The 17072-nt window shown below is 36.4% G+C and overlaps 1 protein-coding gene across 1 annotated transcript in view; it reads right to left on the bottom strand.

The window, feature by feature from the left end:
- Positions 1-3047: 3047 nt before the first annotated feature.
- LUZP2 (leucine zipper protein 2) overlaps positions 3048-17072 on the bottom strand; it is a 466130-nt gene continuing 452105 nt past the window's right edge. Inside the window, exons 11-12 of the mRNA XM_032881225.1 lie at positions 4491-4577; positions 3048-3707 (exon numbers count right to left, since the gene is read on the bottom strand). Of these exons, the coding sequence (XP_032737116.1) occupies positions 3603-3707; positions 4491-4577 (192 nt within the window). The 3' untranslated portion in view covers positions 3048-3602. The remainder of the gene's footprint in view (positions 3708-4490; positions 4578-17072) is intronic.

Genomic DNA, 17072 nt, shown 5'->3' with positions numbered 1-17072 from the left:
ACATGGGCAGGAGAGGTTGAAGACACTCCCACGGTGACATTTCAAAAAAGTCCTTACTTCTGGATACACAGAAGCAAGTACTATTTTTAATGTTAATATTTGCTTTTTCAACTAGTTGATGTGGGAGGATATACATGTTAGTCTTGGTAACAAATCTTTATTGAGGAAAAATAAGCCATCTTTCAGTAACTTTTATTCTTTACCATTAATCCAACAAATAGTTTGGGGGGATCTAAGACTGTACACATGACTAAGAAAACATCCCCTAAATAAACAAGTCTATGTTTTCATAACTCTCTAGGTCTGCCCAGCTCACCTCACTCTATGGTATCAGTAATCATTTCAGCCTCTGAGGCCATTAATGCTACTTACAGTATCTGAGCTACAAGAGTAAGATTCCATTAGAGCAAAGTTCAACAGATACTGTTTTAATCCAGCTCTCCGCACTGTAATCTAAAACAGTAAATATCTGCTTCTCACCTCTCTTAGACTTGTAATCCAGTATATTTTATGAAACAGAATTGTGTCTGAAATAGCATTATAATGCTAAACATATGCTTAAGGAATGATTAAAAAAAAAGTTAGTCATCTAGTATATTCAGTATTCAGAGATTTTAAGATCACACAGAAAACCACATCTAGATGAGTTACTGAATGAGTCACTTTTCTTCTGAGCATGTTGGCATTGGATAGACAGTCAGCATTCAGGCCTTATACATTTTAGGCACTCATCCAATTTACATATAATGTAATGCATAGAAAAGGAAAAACAAAGTCCAAAATGAACGAACTTAGAATGGCTATATAGCATAGATTAATATTTTAAAATAACTAGAGAAGTATGTTTTTGTTAGTTACATTAGTACTTATTATATTAAAACAAGTTTATTCCATTGGAAAGTATATTTGTTTCTCAATAGGAGTCAATTTATATTCTGCAAATCTTTACTAATCTTTTACTGCTTACCATTACAGGCACGTAATAGAATTAACACTACCTGAATTTAACATGTCAGTTAATATTTCCTTCCACGTGAGGGTAGTTAGTTAGGCTATGAATGTTAACGCCTCAAAAACAACATCAATTTATCTAGCTGTTAATTAAAAGAAATGATAAGAGACAGCATCTCTTTTATGGACAAAACCGCACATGTAAGTAAAGCATTTTAAACCTTTTGGATGCTATTTTAAAGCAATTAAGAATTGAAAAAAATAAAATGCATTCATTAAAGTCACATAATACACTAAAAAAAAAAGGAATTCTGTGCTTTGACTATTAAAAGGAACTTGCATAATATTTCTTAAAAGTATTTATAAAGCACTTCTGCTACAATTCTTTTTTGTTTTGAAACAAATAATGCAACGCATAAACCACAGTCAACTCTGAAGGATGCATAATGATATCTATTTTTAAAGAAAAACCTATACATTATACTCATGGAAAGCTCACTTGATCATGCCAGTAATTAAGAGAAACACATTGATTATTGTCACATACTAGAGATTCAGAGCTTGGGAAAAATAATTTACAAGTGAAACTGTTGAAATTTGATTAATATTAAGCCAAGTTCTCATCTTTCAACATCTTATAGAAATTTCAGAAAATATCAGCTCGATTCTCTTTTTATTAGTTTCAAAGTTGTCTCAAAACATGTGCTAAAGTGAAATGGTGATTAACTTTCCATAGGGTCCATGGAGGGAAGTTGGAGCACAGGGTGGGTGTGGGGAAGTGAACCTAAATTAAAATAAATTAGCAGCTTTCCTTCTATAATCATTGGAGATGATTAGGGTTTCTGGGTACAGTGGGGAAATTATGAGGAACAGAACTCAGAAACTAGCAATACTCCATCTCATAGAATTAAAAGAGTATTAGAGCTGAGTCATCAGAGGAAAATTTGGACCTTGATTTTTTTTCTTCTATCTTGGTCACTTTGTCTGAAACCTCTAAGGACCATCTATAAAATAAATTCTCTCTCTCTCTCTCTCTCTTTTTTTTTTTTTTTTTGGATAGCCTGAATTCTAAAAAAAAATACTGATAAATGACACTGAATTACTCCACAAGTATAACTGCCACATGGTTATATCACAATAATACTTATACTATTTATGATCGTTTGACCTTCCTCCAAACCACTAAATTTCTTGGACTACATCACTGAGATCAAAGGTGTGCCATTATATATCAGAATTTAAGTTCATCCATTAATTACAGATTTCCTTCCTCCTTCCCTCCCTCCCTTCCATTTTTCCTTCCTTCCTCCCTCCTTCCCTTCTTTCCTTTCTTCCTTCCTTCCTTCCCTCCCTTCTTCTCTCCCTTCCTTTCTTAAATTAACAATATCTTCTAAGATGCAGTGCTCCAAATATATTAACTGTAGCTTGGCAGATCCATTCTATAAAACCAATTGTTATGTATGCTTTATGTATTTGCAAAATGGATCTAGCTAGTAGAAGTGAATATATTCAGTGCAGACAACCTAACTGAATCATTTAACACATTAATTTGAGTCTTTAAGTTTGATGCTATCAATCCTATCAATCAGACTATTATTCATGTATCAATTCCTATTGCTCATGAGCTACATTTTAGATTATTCAGGAGTGCATTTATTTGATTAGTGGTGTTCCTATGGAGAGACCCAACTTCAGCGATGATCACAGCTGTTGACTTGTTTTAGTAATACATTTGTTTTCAAAATATACAAATTTGGGCTTATAGGTTCTACATGGCTGTTTTACTTTCATCAACTCCCCATTTTAAAATGTGTATTATCTGCTTGCATATTTCTGTTTTGCAACCCTCTTGTCATCCCACATTCCACTACCCAATTTCACACACACACACACACACACACACAAAATCTTGCCAAGCATGTCAAAGAACTCAATTCCTAACTTGGAGTAATGTCCAGCAGACAACCATAGGGATGTGTCCATAGAATGCCAAAAAAGATCTTGTCAATTGTGTCAGAAATTCAGTCATTCATCCAGATATTTTGTCTACATCATACCAAACATGTTTAATGAATTCTGTTAACTGACTAAAAATCTGACAGAATTGCCTTGACTTTATTTAGACATGGTTCAAAATAATAATAAGAATGGCAATAAACACCCTCAAATAAACAATATATTCAGGTTGACACAGATTCCAACCTTAAAGTGACTCCCGTTGGCCAATATGGAACAGAATCTTTATGATATGTTTGCAATTTGGATTCTAAGAATGCCAAGGATCCACAAAATTTTTATCATCCTCCAGTTGATTTCAAGCTAGATCATAGAAGAACTAGATACCCAATGAATCAGAAGGATTAAATGTTGTTCACTGCATTTGAGTTCAGAACTGACCAATTTATGCTGGGCAATTTACTGATGACAATGACTATTTATGACTGTGGATATCCATTTTAATTAGGTTATTGCTTAAGGATCATAATTGGCCTGGAATCTCTTGGAAATTTTGTAGACTACTTTATATAAAGTTACAGAAAATTGTGAAAAAGTTGCATGCTTTAAAAACTTAGTATTTCCATCAAGCCTGTGGTTTGAAAAGAGTATGAAGACAATCATAAGTGGATGTTTTTAACACAGTTTCTTGATATTTACAGTATTTTTTCTTCTCTAGTTGCCCTCCCTTCAAAGCTGGTCAATTGTTTTTCCGGGGTTTTTTTCACCTCACATTCAGTACAAGGAGGCATTTGCAATTTCTGTCAAACAATACAGAAAAGACAATAGAAGAGTTAAAATAAATATTATGTTTTAAGGTAAAAATTAAAATCCTAACAAAAGTAATATAAATTTGTATATGTCAACAAATACAGAAAATGAATGCTAGACCGAAATAAAATAAATGTAAATTTGTTAATACTTTTATTTCATGGAAGTACATAAAACACTGTTTATAAATGGCAAGATAGTTCAAAAACTATTTTGTGAAGACTTCAGCTAAACCATTCAACTCTGATTAATCTAACCCAAACATTAAGAAATGTTGTGTTAAGTGAAATGATCCCTAAGAATTGCTATGATATAATATATTTGGTCAAATATACAACAGTACAGAAGGAAGCTCCTGAATTGTGTTTGTTGTTTGTTTTCGTTGGGGATATGTCATTCTTGCTATGTCCTCTGTTTCCCCAAATCCTTCCTTTTATCTTTTTTTGTTCCACAAAGAATAGACGCATGCTTTTTGTTATCTGTTTATTTTTGTTTCGTGTGTGTGTGTGTGTGCGTGTGTGTGTGTGTGTGTGTGTGTGTGTGTGTGTTGGGGGCTGTACCTCCCTCACCCTGTTCTTCTGAAGACCTCAGATGATCAAACCAAAAACTCAGTGGCTGGCACAGGCACAGTGCTCATAGAAAGTCCAGAGGCCCTAGGTGAAGGAAGCATTTCCTATCAGTTAATACAACGTCCCTGCTTCAGCTAGAGAAAATCATTGGACCCAAAGGATTCGAGTTCTTCCTGACAAAATCAAAACAAAGAAATAGAATACCTTTGGGGCAGTCACTGGTTCTGCAGTAGCATTGATTAGGGGAACGACTTTGTGCTTCGTTGAGCAGGTCCTGCCCTCTTGTAAAAGCTGCAAATGAAATAGATCAATGTAGTTAAATTAAATAAAGGAGGGGATAGAAAAATTCCCTTGAATTCTTCCCACTGAGAAACTTCCTTTACTTTGATGCAAGCTAAAAGGGCAAGCTAGAGACAAAATAAACTCATACATCCTGAGTGGAAGCCCAAGGAGAGATCAAGCACTCACAGGTGGTTTGGGGATCTTAGTGATGCTTATGAAAATCAGCTACTGTAACAAAATTCTGTCCCAGTGGAAAGCTCTTTCTCTGCAAAAGCAGTTAAACTGAAGTAAAGAATTATAGAACTATTGTATCTGTGACACATCTAGACTCAAAGACTTAGATATGTCGGTGGTCTATACACCTGCAGGAACATGAGTACTGCAAGCCCTGAAGCAATTTTAACAGTCTAGTCAACAATCTGTCTAGCAAAAACTCCTGGGTACCTTAAAAAAGATCCTATTTTGGAAAATAAGATCTTATATTTTACTAACTAGGAATTCTCATCTTCTTTATTAGTCTCAACAGTTTTGAAGAACTGCTGGCCACGTATTCCAATTGGGATTCGTTTCCATTTTAACCAAGGGTAAAATATTGACTTTCCCTCCCTTCCCTTTCTCCATGCTCTCTCCTTCTCTCCTTCCCTCCCTTTCTTCCTTCCTTCCCTGTCTGCTTCTCTTCTCTTCCCCCTTTCCATACTGTCTTTCATTCTTCCTCTCTTTTTTCTCTTCCTCTTTATTTTTTTTTAAAGATTTTATTTATTTATTTGAGAGTGAGAGAGCGAGAGTGAGAGAGCATGAGTGGGGTGAGAGTCAGGGGAAGAAGCATGCTCTGTGCTGAGCAGGGAGTCCCATGCGGAGCTTGATTCCAGGACTCCAGGATCATGACCTGGGTCCAAGGCAGACACCTAACTGACTGAGCTAAACAGGCATCTCTTCTTAATCTTTATTTTAAACATATTTTCAAAGTAACTACAAACACTGTTAATTGTAAGAATATGCTTCTTTTTGGGGGGTGGCGGTGGTTTCTTCTAATCCTTTCCATGTGTACAGCAGAGCCCAGGAGTCGAAGAGTCCATAGCCACTGGGTAGCTCTGAACTTGAACAAGTCCATTTGCTTCCTTGGGATCTGACAGCAAGGAGGAGACCAAAATGGCCTTCGAAACCCAACATCTTATAAATTCCACAAGTAGATGACAACTAAAGAGGTTCCACAGGAGACTTAACCTAGTCCAATTCAGATTTTAGAGCAAAGTTATTTTCATATGCTTCCTATTCTGACACTGTATTGCTCTTAGTGGAATACACACAACATTCCTTTACCATTCCATGCCTATATGTATGCCAGCCACCTCACCTTCCTCAAAGTCTCTCTCCACTCTGACATCCTGACAACCAGCTATTCATGCCTTCCCTAGAATGTCACTTCCACCAGTAGATGCACTTAGTCATACTTTCCTGCTCTAAAGGTACAATGCATATAAAAACTGGATCACTTAACAATGTTTTTATATGTATAAGCATGTCTAGCTGCTTAATATATTGTAAGATCCTTGAAGATAGAGGTGACATTTATCAGCTGTACCTTCCAGCTCGAGGCCAACAGATAACAAGGAGCCAATATGAAATCTCTGAATAAATAATAATGAAAATATGATTCACTATGAAATTCATTGGTTATGAAAATATTTTAGTCCTTCAGAATTTCAATAAACACCTGATTTTTTATATGATCAGATTTGTTTAATTGAGACTCCAAAATGGTTACACAGAGTCCCTTTTTCTGTAGAAGCCTACATTACAGTAGCAAAGTAAGATAACAACTATAATAATAGAAATCAGTAATCAAAACCTTGGCTACCTTATCCCAAAGAATTGTAGGCAGAGGCACAGAGGAACCTTGTACACTAACTAATTAACATGTTTGTTTTTGTGTTCTGTGGGTTTGAATTACATCTGGACTCTAAAATTTCTTTAGAATGTTATAGTTATTCTACTTTCATTGTGATAATACAACTGGCTTGCATTTTTATCATGCTTGCATTTAGCCTTTGAGAAATTAACAAATAATTGTATGAAATCAAGCTCAAAAAACATGATCAATGCAGAAAGTATCTTGAAAAGTATAAGCCTTCCCAAAATATATTTTAGAATAATGGCATTTGTAGGTCTTACATGTTTGGGGGAAAAGTTTATTTAAATATTAAACAGTTGTATTTAAAGTGGTTCTTCTCAAAGCCTTTAGCATGCAATTTCCTAAAGTTCTGGTCTTAAATGACTTGTCCACATAATTACATAAGGTGATTGTTAAAACATAACACTCCTGGATGGTAGTTCAGTCCAGTGACTATGGGGTTTGCATTTTTAATCAACACCCCAACAATTCAAATGCACAAATTTGAAATCCACTTCTTCATAATGCACAAATACATTACAAATCTTTTAGAAGGACATACAGCAATTTCCTAAATCTAACCTCAAAACACTGTCTTGTGTGGTGCTTCACTTGAGGTCATTCTCATGAGGAAGAGACTATAGGATTTGCAGTGGAGTTTTTTCTTTCATTAATGCAAGCATAGCCGACTTTTCAGACAAGGCTTTGATCATCTGAACAATGAAAACTTATTAAACTTCAACATTAAAGAAAATGTTATATGGCTGAAAGATAATGTGAACTTTTTTTGATACTTTGATCTTCTAATGAACACTACCTTTAAATTTATTTTTTTTCTGTGCCTCACAGGCACTGTAGAAATTTCATGAGATGAATTTCATAAAATTCTTAGTGTTTCTCAGAGAGGCAACAGATGTAATTGTAAAGCAACATAATTGTAACTTGCAGGTATCATGCTTTAATAAGAATCTTATCAACCCTATAGCCACTGATAAAGTGCACATTCATTGGTGAAAACATAAAGGGGGTGTTTCTTCATGGAACCCTCTCCCATTGGTTGCCAACATTACCCAGACTGCCAAAAATTCCAGACAACTGTACTTAAGGAAGACCAAAAAAAAAAAAAAAAAAAAAAAAGACACATGGTTACAAAGCTTTGGGAGTAAAATAGACTTTGGTTTGAGGTTTAGCTCTAATGTCTATTCATTGGTGATCTTGATAAAATAACTCAATAAGTTACTTATCTCTGGGCCTCAGTTCTTCAGCTGTAAAATGGAGCTACTTCACAGAATTATTATGAGAAAACATACAAAAATATTCAGTATAAATTATAACAATAAACATTCTCCCCTTTCTCCCTCTTCTATTTTCTTTTATATTAGTATTAGTGGTGTTAATGAGTACATACCAACAATTATGATGAGTGACACTGACATTACACATGAGGTATGGGGGAGAATCAAGAGTCATGTAATTCCCACACACAGAAGTGAAAGAAGGAAGGGGGAGAGAAAAGAAAATGGAGACATGAGTGCTGATTTGGAGGGATGCAAAATCACTTAGGACTAATGCTTCTCTTCTGACGCTATAGATACAAATAATAATAAAATTAACACAATGGGGTTTTTTTGGGGGGAGGGGAGGAAAAAAGACGAGAGAGGCCCCTGAGTGGCTCTGTCAGTTAAGTGTCTGACTCTTGGTTTCAACTCAGGGCATGATCTCATGGGTGGTAAGTCAGAGCCCTGCTTTTGGACTCCCCACTCTGCGGTGGGGCAGGGGGAATCTGCTTGAAAGATTCTCTCCCTCTGCTCCTCCCACCACTTGCATGTGGGCGTGACCACACACTCTTTCTCTAATAAATAAATACGCCTTTTTAAAGAAAGGATGAGAAAAATAGAAGTTTCAAGGTATGGAAAATGATGTTGATATATTTAAAGCTTTATCCAATGAAACACAGGCTTGAGATTGCTACTGGCCAACTCCTTAATTTTGCTCTTGTGACTCCATGAGCAGGACCTAGTTAACACTTGCCAGACTCCTGACCCATGGAAAGTGAGAGATAATTAGTGTCTCTTAAAGCCATTCACTCCATGATAATTGGTAACTGGAAACTAATACAGATATTATGGCAGAAGACCTTTATGTGATATCACGCGAGCCTGAAGTAACTTATTGTATTGCTTTACCTTTGTTTTGAAAATTTAACTATAGTTAATGTATTGGTTCCGTACTTTGTGAAGGCAGGTGGTAGTTAAATTGTAAATAAAAACTCTTTGGGGGTTATAATTTAAAAATAAATTTGGGGCGCCTGGGTGGTTCAGTGGGTTAAGCCTCTGCCTTTAGCTCAGGTCATGAGCTCAAGGTCCTGGGATCGAGTCCCACGTTGGGCTCTCTGCTCAGTGGGGAGCCTGCTTCCTCCTCGCTCTCTCTCTGCCTGCCTCTCTGCCTACTTGCGATCTCTCTCTGTCAAATAGATAAATAAATTCTTTTAAAAAATAAAAATAAATGTAAAGACTTAATATACAGATGCTTTTTTTAAAAAAATGTAATAATAACAGATAATCTCTTTCCCAATTCTTTTTTTTTTTAAAGATTTTATTTATTTATTTATTTGACAGATCACAAGTAGGCAGAGAGGCAGGAAGAGAGAGAGGAGGAAGCAGGCTCCCTGCTGAGCAGAGAGCCTGATTCGGGGCTTGATCCCAGGACCCTGGGATCATGACCTGAGTCAAAGGCAGAGGCTTTAACCCACTGAGCCACCCAGGCACCCCATCTTTCCCAATTCTTTCTCCCAGCGTCTTTGTGGCTATTAATATTGCTGGCTCTTTCACGGTCTTAAAATTCTCTGTTTAATAACAGTCCTCCTTTCACATTTTATTATCTAATCTCTTTGCCCCCCCACTTCATCTCAACCCCTCATATTTACACATGAGGAGATCAGTAGCTATATAATGCTCTCAAGGCCATAAAGGTATTGTTGCCAATTAATCCCATGTCCACCTTGCTGTGAATGCGGGATCTTTCTAAGATTCTATACTACTTTTTTCTCACATTATTATTTACCTTTATAACATCTTAATTTATAACATTAATTTATAACATCTTAATTGCCATGTTACATTTTATAGTTTTACTAAAGACATGATTTTTAACACAAAATATTCCTGGGATGGGAGAACACATCAAAGGTAACAGTGTTGAGGCCAGGAGATAGTCACTACTGTGAGATAACTAGAATAGGGATGGTTCACGGAAGAACTTGTAGGCCAAGCAGTGATATGTATATTCAATTTTGCAATTATGAGAGACAGGTATACTGTAATTATCCTGCAATGATATGCCTACTTATCAAAGGAAGTTTATAAGCCAATGCTTTCTCTATGTTGGAATCTAAAGAGATTTATTAGTAAATCTTTAAAAAAAAGAAAAAAGAAAGAAAAGAAAGAAAAGGGACGGCTGGCTGGCTCAGTTGATTAAGCATCCACCTGTGGCTCAGGTCATGATTTCAGAGACCTGGGATGGAGTCCCCACATCAGGCTCCTTGCTCAGTGGGGAGCCTGATTTTCCCTCTGCCTGCTGCTCCCCCTACTTGTGTACATACACTCTCACTGATAAGTATTTTAAGTAATAAGTAAATAAATAAATCTTAAAAAAAAAATAGAGATTCATGAATAGGGCTCTGAAGTGTTCAGTCCATACAACACTGCTTAAAAAACATCGTCCCTCACTCAGGTCATGATCTCATGGGTAATGAGACTGAGCCCCGCATCGGCGTTGGGCTCTGCACTCAGTGGGGAGTTTGCTTGAAGATTCTCTCCCTCTGCCCCACCCCCATCATGCATGCATGCATTCTCTCTCAAATAAATAAATAAATCTTTAAAAAACAAACAACCAAATCAAACCAAAACAAAACCCTCCATCCCTCACCAGAACCTTCTTCCCCCAGTGAAAGTTTTGGAATATCTACCATTTTTATAAGCACTTGTCTGTCATTCGTACTATACTGGAGACCACTAGGACCCATCAGGACTCTCCCTTTCCCTTCAACTCACAAGGGTGACAGGAAGTTGAAACTTGGTTAAATTTTCAAAAATTAGATTTAAATACTCAAATATATGGAGTTGGAGTTTCAGAACTTATTTCATGAGTCCATTACTAAATTGAATCATGCAACGGAAAGAACAGTAACAAAAAATGCCCATATTCAAATGATTTGCATTCTGTGTGTGTCTGAAACTTCTACACTACCTGTCATCAACATATGTTTAACTTCTCATCACAACTCAACTCAAGATATAGTAAATCTTGAGACTTTCCCCTCATAAGCATTGGTCAGAATCTAGGAAAAGTAACAACAAGAACAACATGTAATATAGCTTAATTGTTACATATACATTCAGGAGAGCTCATTGCTTGAGGATTCTGTTATCTTGGCTTGCAGAATTGAAACTTGCAGATGAGAGCAGCTGACAGTCTTTCCATGGGTAAGTCGGTAAACCATTTTTTATTAAAATAATTCAGTATGTTAGACTCTAATCTCCTCTATCTTTCAGAGATCATGGGGTTTATCCTTTTATTTCCTTCCTAGATTATTGAACTAAACTATCCAATTCTCTCTAACCTTATTTTCTCCAATCCATCTGCCACTCAACCTCCAGAATTGTCTTCCTAACATATTTCATCATGCCAACTCTCTGCATAAAAAAATCAATCAGATCAAAACAAATTAGAAAAATACCACCCCATACACAAATTTGTGATTTCCCATTGCCTACAAAGTACAGAAGACTGGGGAGATGGATGGGATGAGGAATTTGGAGACTGTTTTCTTAAACAAGTGAGATGTGATATAGGAGCGTGGCCTTCAGTCTCACCTTGATGAACTACAGCCACGCTTCAGAAGACAAATGACTGGGCATTAAGAGAATGAGTCTCTGCTGTCACCTACTCAGGCTCATAGATTTTCTTTTTATTACTGTTGTTAAATACACACACATATACAGTACTTTTTTTCCCACACTGACTATTTTTTGTCTCATTCCCCAATACTTTCTAGAATAATTACTGACTGTCATTCTTTTAATTCTTACTGTTACAACCTGGAGTAGAACTGTGAATCTTGGAAAGAAGTGAAAAGTGCTATTTTACACAAGAGATTTTATGACTCAACAGAATAAGGTAGTAGTTAAACCTGTGGGCTAAGAAGTCTGTCTTATTCAAATCCTTAAATCTACGGCTTACTAGCTTCGTGGTCTGCAATAAGTGATTCATTTTTTTCTCAATCTAAATATCCCTATTTGTAAAATGTAGAACAATATTATTTTATAAATGTTTGTAAGGATTATGTAAGAGAATGACTTGAAGCATTTAACTCAGGGCCTCTTACTATTAAGGTCTCAATATACTGTAGTAGCAATGATGATAATGAAGGTAACAGTGAATTTGTAAACCACCTGGAACAAAGTACCTGATACATATGAGATACTCTATAAACATACCATATCATATAGCAGTTATATCATAGCAGACTCCCTGACACTACTTTTTCATCAAATAATTGTGTACATAATAATGTATGTGGCTCACACAGTTTGGAAGGACAACTTTTTCAGATGCATTTGCATTAATACAATGCCATTCTCATGTCATTAAAGAAAAATGACATGACCTAATTACACCAAAAAATTTCAAGTCATCATTATAATTGGAAGCTATTTTTTTTCTGTCAAACAAGGAAACAAACAAAAATTATGCATGTATTGTTGGCTCCAGCATCATGAGTTGACCTTCTCTCTCCCTTGCTCTCTTTCTCTACTTCTCTCTTTTACAATGTCGGTGTGGAAATATGTTAATACAGATATTTTGGAATATAATTTAATAAGATAGATACGATGGCTTTTTTTCTTTCCTCTTTTTCTTCTTTCTTGGGGGATGTGGCTGTTCTGTTACTTTTCAGTGACTTAAACCATCTTTAGAAGAACTGCTTATCTATGTATGGTTTCCCTTAAAGGAGAATATAGTTCATTAAAAATGTGATTTTTAAGTTGGAACAGTGCCTAGACACTTTAAGCTCTTCCTTATCAATCTGAATCTAAAATTTTCTTGAACAAAAGGGAAAAGTTCAGATGTCATTTTCCCTCATACATGTATGGTTAAAAAAAAGTAACTTTACTTGCCGAAAAAGAGATAGAGATGTAACTAGGTTTGGTGAATAATTGATTAATTAGGCAAAGGAGTGATTTTCTGTATTAAGAGACAAAAAATTTAAATAGTAATCTTGAGAATTTCATAAAATTTTGCAATCAAAGGCTAGCATAGGCCTTCAAAACATTCCATCTCAGTTAGGTAAAATTTAACCTAATTAGTAATATACATATATCCAGAAACTCAAGTGATAAAATACAGAGACTGATGAGGAAAACATGCACAGGTTCAGCTGCTTCAATATGCAGCCAACCTATTCAATTATACAGAAGACCTAATGAAGAGCATAGCTGGATCTGTAAATTATGAAATGGGATAAGCCATGAATACATCTTTATTAAAGTGATTATACTTATCTCTCACATACACACCAACATCACCAGAATAACCAGTTTGTTCCTGTGCTTTTGAGCAATGAACAGCTAGCTGTCTGACAAAATGTTATACTATGGTCGAAGAGCAGGCAAAGTAACAATAAAACTATGTAGTTGAGACAAGCCCAGCACGGTGGGAAGAATGTAATAATGCTGGTGCATCCTAATAATTATATGGATTTTTTTTTTTTTTTTAAGAGAGAGCATGAATGGGGGTGGGGTAAGGCAGAAGGAGAGACAGCATCCTAAGCAGACTCCATGCTGAGCATGGAGCCTGACACGGGGCTCGATCTCATGATCCTGAGATCACAACCTGAGCTGAAATCATGCTGGAGACCCAAATGACTGGGCTACCCAGACATCCCAAGGACCTTCATTTTAATGTGGAAATACCAGGCTTTGGAGCCATGTGTAAGTAAATTTGAGTCCCAACTCCATCTCCCACATCTGTGACAATGGGGTAAGTTAATGAACATTGAGTTTCCTGGACTTTAGTAGTTTATAAAAGAATAAAGTTAAACACCAATAATAAACATCAGGACTGTCAGCTTCAAATTTTGACACTGGAATAAATAAAGCAACCAAACAAACACACTCCTATATTTCAACAGTGTTTCTGAAAAGAAAGAACATTTTAATACCAAAATATATATAAAGGATCCAGAGTCAAAGGGAATTATTCTTGAGAGGCAGAGGGAGACAGAGAGATAGAGAAACAGAGAGAGATTGATTGATTGACTCATGGAAAATACCCTAATATTTTGTTATTTGACTCTTTATTCATTTTCTACATTTGAACTGTTGAAAACTTCATCCCAGGCTGGCATTTGCCAGTAGAATGAAGTCTGGAAAATACCAACTTAACCTTGCTTTTTTCCTCATTTTTAAATGTGGATAATAATGCTGATATTCAAAGTGACATCGATGTGAAATGAGATAAAACAGGGAACTTGGCTAGGTGCATGGAGTGAAGAGTTAGGCCATCCCAGGTTAGAATTCCTATAGCCGTTACAAGCTGTTTGGAATTGGAAAAGTTACTTTATCTTCCTGATAAAGTAAGATATCTTATCTATAAGGTAGGCAAAATAGGACCTATTTGAGAGGGTTGCTGGAAGAGATTAAATTAAATTAAATTTATTAGATTAAATTAAAATATATAATTGTTCCTAATGGAGTATCTTGCACATTATAGGTGCTCAGTTAAGTTTGGTTTCTACCCTTTCTCTCCCTTCCTCAGCTTCTGCTTCCTTCAATCAAAATGTCTCTCTTTTGTCAATAAATATTTGGATCCTATGCGAATGGAAACACTGATACTCAGTCACTTCAATTTCACAACCCTGGTATGAACACATTGACCCTGGTCATTAGAGAATCTTGACACAGCCAAAGGCTTTGCTGCCGCCACCCCTCCCCCCAAGTCCGTGGCTCTTTCTGTCTCATCCTGTCACATCCTTTTCTGTTAATGATTTAACAGGGCAAGAAAAAGAAAGTCTTATTAACCCACCGCTCATTATTCCTAAATAGCTTTAAACTTGGATGCCTTTATTCTTTTTGTTTTGTTTTTCCCCTCCTCAATGCAAAATCATCAGATCACTCTAACTAATTTAACTTAGGCACTGAGCTGTCTTAAAAGATTTTCATTATGGGGCACCTGGGTGGCTCAGTCAGTTAAGCATCTGCCTTTGGCTCAGGTCTTGATTCCAGTGTCCTGGGATGGAGCTGTACATTGAAGGCCCACAAGGAGCCTGTTTCTCCTCCCTTTGAGCCTCCCCCCAACTCATGCTCATTCTCTCTCTCAAATAAATAAATAAAATCTTTTTCAAAAATGATTTTCATTATGATACAGGCACGTCTTTGGCTTCAATGCAAATATCCCTTTTAGAAATTATGAAAATAAAGTCATATTTAGAATGACCTTTTTAAAAGGGCACTTTTAAGAGTCTAGCTAAATTTCCATAATATTGCTGCTTCAGCATCCATTTTGTGTGGCTTAGAGGTCTGCAGGGACCTGGAAGTGACTCTAGCCTTTCTTAGGAGAGCAGGTCCCAGATAACAGCCATCAGGGTCATAAGAAAGTGTGAATTCCTGATATGACTTCCCCAAAGACCAGGGATAAAAGGCCTCTCCTGTCTGCTACCCTCCCCCTCCCACCCCCAACTTCGCCTTTTCTGTTCCTTAGATAAGACTCTCCCTCTTTCCCCTTCTTTAGATCTTAACAAGACTCCGGTTCTTTTTAGCTTAAACTGACCAGGCCTAGCCAAGGACTCCCAAAGCACTTTACCCACCAACCCTAAAAAAAACTACATGTGCCTCAGGTTCTGGGGCTCCCTCTCTGCCTGTCCCCTGCCTTGACCTCCCCATGTGCCCCAGTGACTTATGCATTGTACTTCCTCCAAAATTTGTGACTAATGAGGTCCTTTATTTCACTTTCCCTTGCCTTGTGATCCTTCTTGAACCGTGGCTCATTATTTACCACCCCAGGGTTTGTTCTTAACAAATGTTCATTTAACAAAAATCACAATGAGCTCTATGACTGAATTAACAATCATTGGAAAGCCTATGAAAGGAAAATGGCTTATTCTGCATTTTGTTTATTTTAAATTACACTCTATTCCTTCTCTCAGAAATAATGAATAGTATTTTAAGAATTAAAGCTAATGGAATGAATTATCAGAAATTCATTTAAAGTCCTTGAGCTTACATCTCTAATCCTGCTGATCACTATAACTTTGGTATTAGTATTAAACATTTGGTCCTACTTCACAGGAGAGATTAGTTATAACATCTCTTATGATCTTTCCCTAAAACACTAAAAGAACTCAAACTAATTAATGCAAGGTATAACTGGGAAATCTGAAATTCTACCAATAAAAAATACCTCTGGCAGGTACAGAGTCCAGTTGATTCTACATATTTAAATAAAATATGTGACAGGGTAGAGGCTAAAAAGAAGGAATTTTTCAAATATTACAGAGAAAAAAATGGAATTAAGTGACAAGTTACTTAAAAACACAAATATATTTTGGCTAAGTTTTTCTGTGATGCCACCTTTCTGCACTAATAATAATAAATTTGTCTATATTAATAATGGTAAATTTGTCATATTTATTCCAGAAGGATATTTAGTACTTTATTTACTTATTTATTTTTCAGACTTTTTTTTATTCATTTGACAGAGAGCAACACAGCGAGAGAAGGAACACAAGCAGGGCAAGTGGGAGAGGGAGAAGCAGACATCCGCCGAGCAGGGAACCTGATGTGGGGCTTGATCCCAGGACCCTGGGATCATGACCTGAGGCAAAGGAGCCGCTTAATTGACTGAGCCATCCAGGTGCCCCACTATTTAGTACTCGATATGAAATAGCTAAGCTTTTGAAAACCACAGCCTTGTCTAATTTCATAATTTTGGATGTTTTAGAGAAATATTAATAAATACCTACTAAATGAGCATTTTGCTTGGTCCTGAAGAAAATACCAATATTTTTATAGTTTCTGTCCTGAAATTGTTCATTATCGAATGCAAAATATGAACTCTGTACAAATATTCAACATGCAAACTGGACTGCAATACAGGATAAAATACAGGTATAAACCAAGCACTACAGGAACCAAGAAGAGAAAGCCATTTGGTGTTTTCAGGGAAGACAGGGGGAATCAAAGAATTATTATTACTTTTTAAAGATTTTACCCATTTATTTGAGATACAGAGAGAGCAAGTGAGAAAGAAAGAGTGAGAAAGTGAGTGAGAGAGAGCAAGGGAGAGAACACGTGCACAAGCAGGGTTTGGGAGGCGTAAAGGGAGAGGAGAAGCAGATTCCCTGCTGAGCAGAGAGTCTGACATGGGGCCAAATCCCAGGACCCCGAGATCATGACCTGAGCTAAGGCAGATGCTTAACTGAACGAGCCACCCAGGTGCCCCAGGAGTCATTACTAAGTTAACCATTGTTATTATGCTTTCTATGCAACTTCTGATAAGAACTGACACTTAAGTTCACATTCTTGCAACTTTAAATTGATGCTATAGTAGGGTAACAT

Source organism: Lontra canadensis, unplaced genomic scaffold (assembly GCF_010015895.1).
Source record: "Lontra canadensis isolate GAN:19392208 unplaced genomic scaffold, GSC_riverotter_1.0 scaffold74, whole genome shotgun sequence".
NCBI classification, from domain to species: domain Eukaryota; kingdom Metazoa; phylum Chordata; class Mammalia; order Carnivora; family Mustelidae; genus Lontra; species Lontra canadensis.
This window is presented reverse-complemented; position numbering and strand designations above follow the sequence as displayed.